This window comes from Pygocentrus nattereri, chromosome 29, assembly GCF_015220715.1.
Source record: "Pygocentrus nattereri isolate fPygNat1 chromosome 29, fPygNat1.pri, whole genome shotgun sequence".
NCBI lineage: Eukaryota > Metazoa > Chordata > Actinopteri > Characiformes > Serrasalmidae > Pygocentrus > Pygocentrus nattereri.
This window is the reverse complement of record NC_051239.1, coordinates 2,311,706-2,323,416: the sequence shown is the minus strand read 5'-3', so window position 1 is coordinate 2,323,416 and position 11,711 is coordinate 2,311,706. Positions and strand designations below refer to the sequence as shown.

The 11,711-nt window shown below is 44.5% G+C and overlaps 1 protein-coding gene across 1 annotated transcript in view; it reads right to left on the bottom strand.

The window, feature by feature from the left end:
- Window positions 1-1,765: 1,765 nt before the first annotated feature.
- The window catches only part of lrrc75ba (leucine rich repeat containing 75Ba), a 56,282-nt gene continuing 46,336 nt past the window's right edge, over window positions 1,766-11,711 (bottom strand). Inside the window, exons 4-5 of the mRNA XM_037536052.1 lie at window positions 5,450-5,795; window positions 1,766-2,573 (exon numbers count right to left, since the gene is read on the bottom strand). Of these exons, the coding sequence (XP_037391949.1) occupies window positions 2,325-2,573; window positions 5,450-5,795 (595 nt within the window). The 3' untranslated portion in view covers window positions 1,766-2,324. The remainder of the gene's footprint in view (window positions 2,574-5,449; window positions 5,796-11,711) is intronic.

Below are 11,711 nucleotides of genomic sequence, written 5' to 3'. Positions count from 1 at the left end.
GCGCAGCCACGATAGCGGACGCTCCAGCAGGGCTGGTCCTTCATGATTCAGCTGTCCTTTATTCAGTGATCAGGAAAGACAGAAACACTGAGTGGCAGACTTGCGTGATATTAGACTCCCACTGGGTAGAGATCCGTAAACAACGTGAACAAATAGGAACTAATTCACCAGACAAGGCTGGTTAGTATTCAGCTATTAACACAGGCAGTTTAGAAAGAGGGGAACAAGCCGGCCTACCTCACCCAGCAGGCCACACAGCCACAAATTACCATGTTTTTAATATTTAAAAGTGAGATTTTATCATATCTGCTCCCTTTAAAGCTGACCGTGCTCGCTGACCCTAAAGCTAGACCAACTTTAAGGTGGGCTGATCTTCAATAGTGGATGTGTTTTCTGCAACAGCAGCTGGTTTATGATGAGAAGAGGGACTGGTAGCTATTTCTGTGGGGTTTTAAGGTGATACAGCATTTTAAACAGCAGCGTTCCAGTCATCCAGTGGGGGATTCAGATCAGCACGTCCAAAACCCTAGAATGGAGAAATGTCCATTAAAAATAAAGAGTAATGCACTACGGCAAGTGTTGTAGTGGTCAGAACAGCATGCCAAGATCTGGAAATAGTAACAAGCAGAACCGTGAAACAAACAAACAAACAAACAGGAGAACACTGTTTATATGACCAAGACGTTCTAACACCACATTCAGTACATAATCAGTGATAACGACAACCTGTGAAACTGCCCTGCGGGGTGGGCAACACTGCCCTGCGGGGTGGGCAACACTGCCGTGGACGTAAGTGCCATTCTTAAAGGGTGAAGTCAGCTGGAGGACGTAGTTCATAGCCAGGACACCTGAGGCTCCAGCAGGGCTGGTGCTTCACGTCCCGGCTAACTGAGCGGCCTGCTGCTCAAACCCAACAGCCCTGCTGTTTATTCAGAGACTGAACGAGGAACGCCGAGCGGGCGGCTCGCATTAGGCAGGCCGTGCGGTGCAGTTATGAATCTACAAGCAATGTTCAACAAACAATAAACAACTCACTACGTACATATTTCTAGCACTGTGGGCTTAGAAAGGGGGGAATAAACTCAGCGTTAGCTCATCGTCTTCCAGAAAGTAGATCAAACTGACAAATAAACAATGTTTTTAATGTTTTTCCCCCTAAATCTCACTTACTGCCCCCTTTAAACCACCCAGCCACCCATCCCAACGTCAGCCAGGGGTCAAGCGAGGCCAACTTCAACAACGTAAAACGCACTTTCATCAAAATCAGCATATTCAGTGTTTTAAGTGGCCGCTGCCGTCAATCCGTCAGCCTTAATGTGTGGAATGGTGAAAGCAGAGACTGGAGAGGAGGGACTGTTCGCTGAACGGCTCCCGTGGTCTTGTAAGACGGCTTTGTTCGTCACTGGCGCACACAACAAAGGGAAGACCACCACAACAGCGTTATGTGTTTTTTTTTGTATCATCATTCACGGCTACACGACACGAGTGATGAGTGGGTATTCACAAGTGGACGTTTTGGAAAGGTGGGGTGGGGGGAGAAAAACGCAAAAGTCTTGACTTAGCAGTTTTGCGCGAGCCACGTGACGGAGGCTGGGCTGTGCGGTTTGTTGAGCTGGTCTCATGGCTTTTGTTGGGAGATTAGCAGAGCACACAGTGGTGAGATAGGGCCGGTGTGCTGCGGCAGAGACGGCCTCAGCCACCAGACCCTGAAAAACACCGCCGAACCTGACCCCAAACCCCCCTCCCCCCAACCCACCAGCGCCCCCTCAACATCACCGGCCCTACCTCAGCCAAACCTGTGGATGCTCAGACTCGGAGAAACAGCGGCGGGATGCATCAGCTAGTCCAGTCTTTCTGAAACAACCAGGGAATTTCATCACTCAGTCCACCTTTTTTCCCATCTTCCACTGCTGTTCCTTGGCGAGAGAAGTGGGGCACCTTCTCCAAAACTCCTCTTGGCCCCCTCCAATGAACCCTCACCCTGCGCCGAGGAGCATCATCTGCCAAAACGGTGAGTTCAGGCCTGCGTTTGTCACTGTGTGCTGTGCTCAGGCACCTAGCTTAGCCGTCCCGCTAGCTCCCATGTGGAGCCCACAGCCCTGTGAATGTGATGGTGTTGGTTCACGCGAAGCCACGATGGGGAACGGGATAACTCATGGAGCTACAGTGAAGGACAAGAGGGTGAACAGTGCTCACGGTTTGGGAGAGTCGATGCAGAGAGAGCCGATCCCGCTCTCTCTCTCTCTCTCCCTCTGTCTCATTTATTCTCTAGGTCTCTCTCCCAGCGTTGGGCAACACTGCAGGTCAAAAAAAACGGGGCTGCTTCACCTCTCGCAGTAGTGCAGGGTGAAGCTCCCTGAGCTCTTCTGCTCTCCGATGCTCCACTGCTCCAGGTCCAGCTTGTCGTCCAAGTCGTCTTCGTCCTCCTCTTCCTCCTCCTCTTCCTCGTAGTGGCTGGGCTCCTCGATGGAGCTCTCCATGCGGTAGCAGTAGGGCTGCCCCTCCGTGTACTCGTAGATGGTGGGCAGGCTGCTTTTCAGGCTGCACCGCCGCCTCAGGGCCACCAGGAGGGGCTGCAGAGAACAGAGACAGGAGGCACAAGTTTTAGCCACGTTTGACGTGGGAATAACGTTGGTGTTTCACAGTTATTATAATCGCTTGTGTGTTTTTGTGGCGGTGTTTACAAAATTAATCATCACTCATTTTGTAATGATAACAAAATACCGTTATCCATTTTTACCGGTTGTCCTACCAAAATAAGTCTGAGAGCATATTTTCCTCCTTTTTCCTCCTTTTTCCTGAACGTCTAACTGTAGAAACATGGCACGTATTTCGTATTCAAGCCGTTTTCATATCAAATATTGGGAAAAAAAGTTTTACACTTTTAAAGTGTAAACACTTTTACAAACAGTGTTAAAATGTTCGTGAATCTTTGTGAATCTTCATGAGTTCGTGAGTCTGCACGTTTGTAGGTAAACTTAAATTCAAAATGACCTTGTTTTGGTATCATGAACTAACTAGGCTACGCTCAAAACAAGCAGCAGACAGTGCAGAACTCTACAAACTCAAATGCTGAGAGAAAATGGCAAAATCAGGCATTTTAGCCCACAGCCATCACAAGAGAGGTTGTGAGATCCTGGTGGGACTGAAATTTGAAGGAAAAAGCGCTTTAAACAAAATACGTCTAATACAGAATGTATACGCTGCTGTCAGAAGAATTAAATGACCTAAAAAGATGTGAAAAGACGTCTGGTTCCATTGACTTTCATTAAAAGTAACGTAGGTTTTTCCTTCTCCTGTAAAGTTATCATTTTGGAGACAACAGCGATATCTGGCATTTCTCATTATGAGACTGAAATGATCTGATTTCAGATGATTTTGCTCGTAATCTTACAATTTCATAACGACAAATACTAGAAAAGTAGTACAGACTACTTTTAAGCTCTTTGCCAATGAGGTGAGCTGGATCTTGGTCTTCACAGGTGAGCGAGCGGTTATTAAGCATTAAGGACAGTTATTGTGTTTACATGCTGTGCAGGACTGTTTGATATGAAGAAAAGTGCAAGTTTTCGTTTTACCTCGTTACGCACGTCTTTGTGGGGAGGTGTGAAAACTTTTTCACAGCAGGGGGTTCTCACCCCTTGCCTGTCGCCCCTCGTTGCTCGCCAGTAGCTCAACAGCATTTCACAAACAGAAGCACAGCGGTGTCCTTGTTTGTCTGATAACTAAGAGAGCTGTGGACGGATGTTATATTTCATTCTAATTATTTAAAAAAATACCAGTGTGAGTTTCACTGTAGAGCAACTGCAATAAACATGTTTCAGTTCAGGCTTATTTTCAGTGTCAGAATCAGCAACTTGAACCGACTGGATTACCTGAGCCATATCGCCCCCTGCGCTTCCTGTAGTGTATTACAGTCTGTCAGAGTGACTGTGTGGATCATATGAACATTATAGAGCTTTTTAAATGAAACAGTAGAAGCCGTATCGCCCCCTACGCTTCCTGTAGTGTATTACAGTCTGTCAGAGCGACTGTGTGGATCATATGAACATTATAGAGCTTTTTAAATGAAACAGTAGAAGCCGTATCGCCCCCTACGCTTCCTGTAGTGTATTACAGTCTGTCAGAGCGACTGTGTGGATCATATGAACATTATAGAGCTTTTTAAATGAAACAGTAGAAGCCGTATCGCCCCCTACGCTTCCCGTAGTGTATTACAGTCTGTCAGAGCGACTGTGTGGATCATATGAACATTATAGAGCTTTTTAAATGAAACAGTAGAAGCCGTATCGCCCCCTACGCTTCCCGTAGTGTATTACAGTCTGTCAGAGCGACTGTGTGGATCATATGAACATTATAGAGCTTTTTAAATGAAACAGTAGAAGCCGTATCGCCCCCTACGCTTCCTGTAGTGTATTACAGTCTGTCAGAGCGACTGTGTGGATCATATGAACATTATAGAGCTTTTTAAATGAAACAGTAGAAGCCGTATCGCCCCCTACGCTTCCTGTAGTGTATTACAGTCTGTCAGAGCGACTGTGTGGATCATATGAACATTATAGAGCTTTTTAAATGAAACAGTAGAAGCCGTATCGCCCCCTACGCTTCCTGTAGTGTATTACAGTCTGTCAGAGCGACTGTGTGGATCATATGAACATTATAGAGCTTTTTAAATGAAACAGTAGAAGCCGTATCGCCCCCTACGCTTCCTGTAGTGTATTACAGTCTGTCAGAGCGACTGTGTGGATCATATGAACATTATAGAGCTTTTTAAATGAAACAGTAGAAGCCGTATCGCCCCCTACGCTTCCTGTAGTGTATTACAGTCTGTCAGAGCGACTGTGTGGATCATATGAACATTATAGAGCTTTTTAAATGAAACAGTAGAAGCCGTATCGCCCCCTACGCTTCCTGTAGTGTATTACAGTCTGTCAGAGCGACTGTGTGGATCATATGAACATTATAGAGCTTTTTAAATGAAACAGTAGAAGCCGTATCGCCCCCTACGCTTCCTGTAGTGTATTACAGTCTGTCAGAGCGACTGTGTGGATCATATGAACATTATAGAGCTTTTTAAATGAAACAGTAGAAGCCGTATCGCCCCCTACGCTTCCTGTAGTGTATTACAGTCTGTCAGAGCGACTGTGTGGATCATATGAACATTATAGCGCTTTTTAAATGAAACAGTAGAAGCCGTATCGCCCCCTACGCTTCCTGTAGTGTATTACAGTCTGTCAGAGCGACTGTGTGGATCATATGAACATTATAGAGCTTTTTAAATGAAACAGTAGAAGCCGTATCGCCCCCTACGCTTCCTGTAGTGTATTACAGTCTGTCAGAGCGACTGTGTGGATCATATGAACATTATAGAGCTTTTTAAATGAAACAGTAGAAGCCGTATCGCCCCCTACGCTTCCTGTAGTGTATTACAGTTTGTCAGTAGTGTTACCTGAGGCATGGTGAATATGTCCACATTGTTGCCCAGATCAATCCAGGCCAGACAAGAGAAGGTCTTTGGGTTCTTCAGCGCTTCAGTCAGATCCTTCATGATGGCGATGGTCAGGCGGTTACCGTTGAGAGCCAGCGTGGTGAGTTTCGGTAAGGCACTCAGGAGTGGCAGCAGAAGCCGCAGCCCTTCGTCCCGGAGCTCGGTGAAACTCAGGTCCACTGAGATCACAGCACCACCACTGGTCTGGAGGTAATACGCCACGTGTCGTATGTCGCGCGTCGACAACGGGATGCCAGAGAGATCCACAGAGTCGCTGCACAGTTTCTTCTGAAGGGTCGTTTTAAGACTGAAAGGGGGAAAGAGATCGTTATAAGCTGGGATAGTCTATGAAGAAGCTAGCAGTGGAACAGTTGGGACGCTGTGCGAAATATAATGAAAATAAAATGCACTAACATACAAACAATGTATAAACAAGTGCTGGAAACAGGGAGGTACTTGAAGCTACATTCTCATTACATAATCTGATTTTTTTGCATTAATGTGAACAGATCTGGTGTTTATCGAGCTGTGTGAACACGCAAATCTTAACTGAGCCACTTTCACACATGGTTACATCGGCTTTAACGAGAACCATTACATTCCTATCGGAAAGTTTCAGTCCGTTCTGCATGTGCGTCGCGTCACAGTGAGAGTTTATACCGTTCAACACGGCGGAGCAGAAACTGGTCTGCAGAGGAGACGAAGTTCATGCTCTGATCTTTAAAAGACGGCGGTGGGACGGACGTCCAGCTTATGCGTCTCAGAGCACGACGTCTTCCTCTCGGCCTTCTTTAATAAGGACGTCTGAAGGACGTTTTCCTGAGTCTGACGTCATTTTAAAGCAGTTAGAAACACAATCACTGCTCACTGCTGCTCATCTCACTCTGACTGGACCTCACGGGATGCTTGCTGTCATGGTAACGTCTACTCTGAGTGGTTCTCTACACATAATTTTGGATCTGATTACTTGTAATGAGCATGTAATCAAAGATGTTGATCAGATTGTTGAGCAGAGTGAGAATAAACACCTCAGTCTGAATCTGTAGTCAGAATGTGTTCAATCAAGCTTAAAGAAAATCTCTGCATGTAAATAAACACTGACAGTGTTGTGCTCCAAAATTCAGCAGTTATTTCAAATCTAAATGACAGGAAACTGTTATTCGATGTTTGTTAAATTTTCAAGTTTAAAAAGGAAATTGAATGTCAGACACACTGGACTTTCACAGGATCCCTCTGAGCAGGTGTTAGCAGCGTGTTAGCAGTTATTGCTAACACAGATGAGGGTTATTTCTGGCTCTATTGTGAAGTGTCCTTGCGGGCAGGGAATTGGGTGCCATTGTCACTTTTGCTGTGTGCGTTTCCAATTTTGGGGGTGAGGTGTCCATAATGAGAGCAGCAGATCCACCAAAACATCCCCCACACACCAACCAATTATCTCCCCAAACTGCTCACAAAAACATCATCACTGCTGAGCACAAAGGAGAAAAGGCTGTGAAAGAGGGACAGAAGAAATAACCACTACGTCACATATACACCCCAAAAAGAATCATCTGCTTCCAGTCTAGCTGAAAATCGGCCCTTGGTTACGTGCTTAAAGTCATGATTACCTGAAAAGTGCAGGATTACTCGACCCTCTGGGTTCCAAGTGTTCTTGCCCTCATTTTTTTCAGAGTAGCTGAAGAGCTGCGACTAAGAATAACAACCATGTACAACCTCTAGCACTGGTTTCTCCAAGTGTTCTGCTAAGAAGAAGCTAAAGAAAGTGAGGGTTTCATCTTAAAATTAAAAGTAGCACTATTCTGGAAAGAGCCTGTATCCTACAAACTTTAATCCCAATGTTACAACAGTAGGTGAAATGAAAAAATAAAGGAATAGTTTGACCTTAATCCACTTAAAACAGCACAAAGACAAGATATTTAATCTTTTTACTTTTCAACGTCATTGTTTTTTGTAAATATTCTCTCATTGTGAAATACAGTGGGGTAGAAAAGTATTTGGTCAGCTGCTGATTGTGCAAGTTCTTCTACTTAGAAAGATGAGAGAGCTCTGTAATTTTCATCATAGGTTCACTTCAACTATGAGAGACAAAATGAGAAAAAAAAAATCCAGGAAATCACATTGGAGGATTTCTAAAGAATTTATTTGTAAATTATGGTGGAAAATAAGTATTTGGTCAATAACAAAAGTTCATCTCAATACTTTGTACCATAACCTTTGTTGGCAATGACAGAGGTCAGATGTTTCCTGCAAGTCTTCACCAGGTTTGCACTGTAGCTGGTATGTTGGCCCATTCCTCCTGCAGATCTACTCTAGAGCAGTGATGTTTTGGGGCTGTCAACACGGACTTTCAACTCCCTCCACAAATTTTCTGTGGGGTTGAGGTCTGGACACTGGCTAGGCCACTCCAGGACCTTGAAATGCTTTTTACGGAGCCACTCCTTTGTTGTCCAAGCGGTGTGTTTTGGATCACTGTCCTGTTGGAAGGCCCAGCCACGTTCCATCTTCAATGTTCTCACTGATGGAAGGAGGTTTTGGCTTAAAATCTCACGATACACGGCCCCGTTCATTCTTCCCTTAACACGGATCAGTCGTCCTGTCCCCTTTGCAGAAAAACAGCCCCAAAGCCTGATGTTTCCACCTCCATGCTTCACAGCAGGTATGGATGCAACTCAGCGTTCTTCTTCCTCCAAACACGACAAGTTGAGTTTTTACCAAAAAGTTCTATTTTGGTTTCATCTGACCACATGACATTCTCCCAGTCCTCTTCTGGATCATCCATATGCTCTCTGGCAAACTTCAGACGGGCCTGGACGTGTACTGGCGTAAGCAGGGGGACACGCCTGGCACTGCAGGATCTGAGTCCCTCTCGGCATCGTGTGTTACTGAGGGTAGCCTTTGTTACTTTGGTCCCAGCTCTCTGCAGGTCATTCATCAGGTCCCTCCGTGTAGTTCTGGGATTTTTGCCCACCGTTCTCATGATCATGTTGACCCCACGGGATGAGATCTTGCGTGGACCCCTGATCGAGGGAGATTATCAGTGGTCTTGTATGTCTTCCAGTTTCTTCCAGTTGCTCCCACAGTTGATTTATTCACACCAACCTGTTTGCCTATTGTAGAGTCACTCTTCCCAGCCTGGTGCAGGGCTACAATTTTCTTCCTGGTGTCCTTCGACAGCTCTTTGGTCTTGGCCATGGTTAAGTTTGGAGTCTGACTGTTTGAGGTTGTGGACAGGTGACTTTTATACAGATAATGAGGTCAAACAGGTGCCATTAATACAGGTAACGAGAAGAAGTTGTTACAGGTCTGTGAGAGCCAGAAATCTTGCTTGTTTTTGGGTGACCAAATATTTATTTTCCACCATAATTTACAAATAAATTCTTTAAAAATCCTACAATGTGATTTCCTGGATTTTTTTTCTCATATTGTCTCTCATAGTTGAAGTGTAGCTATGATCCAGACCTCTCATCTTTCTCAGTAGGAGAACTTGCACTGAACAGTGAACAGTGGCTGACTAAATACTTTTTGCCCCACTGTAGATGCCACAACAAGCTCCACAAAAAGTGAAGATCAGGGAAATTTAGGATTAGAAACTTCGTTAAATTGTTGAAAACTCTAGAAAGAGTGATGGAATCACGCTTGGGTACAAAAGGCGCATCCAAGAACGTCCAAGAAATTCAAGACCAATGCTCACCACCTTCTCACTGTAATATTATTAAAAGTTTCAGGGAATCTAGAGAGATTTCTGCATAAAGGACAAGACAGAAAATTACAACTGAATGACCTTGGACCTTGACCTTGTTACCAGTGTAAAGTTCTAAATCTAGTGTCTGTCATGGTGGGGGGGGGCGGGGTGGTTGGTGGGTAATCTGCGAAAGCCTCATTAACGAAGATATCTACACATTTGCTGCCTTCTAGGCTCCTTTTTGACAACACCAACAAACATCTGCAAGTTTTACAACCACAGCTGCCAAGTCCACTCATTATCAGCAACTATGGGCTTATTTTTCTGTAAATTCGCAACTGACAAATATTGGTAGCTGCACGTTGCATGGACTTGCGTATATGAGCTCGGTTCCTGATCCTGTCTCTATCCACTAAAACAGCCAAACTGCTAGTGTGTCCTGTTCCACATTCAGTCCACAACCCTGTTCCCTCCTCCCCTTCCCCATACAAATCAAAACAAATCCAAATCACGCCATTAATGGACCATCAACAGTGGAGCTCCTTCAGCTAGTTTGTTAACAATGGCAGGGAAAATGTGGAGAAAGCAGAGAGAGGGAGAACGAGAGCGGATTAAACGACTGGATTTGGCCTCAACTGGGGACAATATGCAGATTCTGTACACTCGTCAAAAAGATGGTCATTCTTTAGTAAAAAACGGTTCTATACAGAACCATGAACACTCAAAGGCCCGTTTGCCGGATTAAAGAGTTCTATGCACATCTGTGTCCTTTTGGGTGCTATATAGAACCCTTGTCAAAACTATATACAGCACATTGTCCATCAAACTAAAGAACCATGTCAACATGCAAGGAACCCTTTCATCATGCAAAATGTTCTTTGAGTGTTCATGGTTCCATATAGAACCAGGTTCTTTGCGAAAGAACCCTTGAAGGACCTTCTTCTTTCTTGGCCACTTGGATCTTTTTATATATATATAGTTGTTTGATTTCACATATTTCACTTACACTTCTGAGAAAAAATGGCTGTAGATGGTTCTCTATAGAACCTTTTCGGAAAGGGCTCCGAGCTTAACATTGTAACTACAGCAGAACCATTTTTGGTGCTATATAGAACCCCATACAGAACCATATACAACATTTTCCATCCATCTGAAGAACGCTTTCACACAAAGAACACTATAACTATGCAAAGGGTTCCTAGATGGTTCATGGAGTTATATAGAAGCATTTTCTTAAGTAAAGAACCCTTGAAGAACCCGTTTTTAGAAGTGTAAATGTGAAACACGTGAAATGGCCTTTCTTTTCACACATTCTGGTAGGTGAGTTTGCCTATTTTGGGCTTCTTGAAATTTTCTTTAGAGCCAAGTCGTTTCTCTTGGGCTTGTTTCCATAAACCTTTTTTATTTAGACCTGGCAACACTGTTTATAACAGCTTGGCTGTGTAATCAGAGCGTGCAGGTGCCACATTGACCTGCCGGTCTCCCACTGAAAACCACCACATGACCTCAGAACTTCAGCAGGAATGTGCTAAACCACCGCAGGTTGAATACGTGAATACGTGTAAAGGTACTTGTAGCTTTAAAACTGGTTGATTTTACAGATTAGTTTACATTTTTGGACTAAATGTTCGGGTATTTACATACGACATCGCTCTTATTTCAAAACGGGGGGGTAAGCTTGCACCTGTGAGTCTGTGAATCAGAGACGTTTGCTCAGGCGTCTCCTCACATGTAATGCAGATGTGAGCAGTAGGGAGCAGTGTTCACACCAAAATGCACAGAAAACAGACATTTTGAAGAACAGTCATTTGTAACCTCGCTCCTCTTCTGCCAGCCGATCCTTGATCGACTCTGTTTTGATTTTGTGAGCTCTGCCTCGCCTCGAGTCTCATCCCAAAACTACCAGACAGCCAGACAGCATCTGCTTGACATGCAGCTCCACAGATTTGCAGAGGCGTAGCTGAGATTTCGGGGGTTTGTGATCCTCTACGAGCTACTCTTACCAATGAACTCCTCTGGGTTCCAACACACATCTCCTTAATCATAAACACTGGAGCTCCTCAGGTTTGAGCTCTCTTCTCCAGGACTTAGTCATTCTCCACTCAGCCAAGCAGCTCTGAGTCGGTGTGAGACGACGGCAGCCTTTTGGCCAGAACTGATGGCCTAATTTGATGTTGTTGATGTTTCCAGCTGCGTCTGAAACCACCGCCGCCTTGGCCGGGCTCTCGTTCTGATGGTCTACGGTACTGCTGTCGGTTTCTGATTTGATTGATACCACTAATAGAAACCCATCGCATAATCGCGTCTCTACTTCTAATGTTTTTCTTAGTTTTCTTAATGTCAAATTATGAAAGAACACAAAAACAAAAAATCCACAGAATGCAAAAAAACGTAACGGTTCTTTTTAAAGAAAATGCTTCTGTGTAGAACCACGAACACTCAAAGAACCATCTGCACGCTGAAAGGGTTCTTCCAAACATTAACTGATTCTTTAGATTGATGGAGTAGATGGTTTTATACAGAACCTTTGGAAAAGTGTTC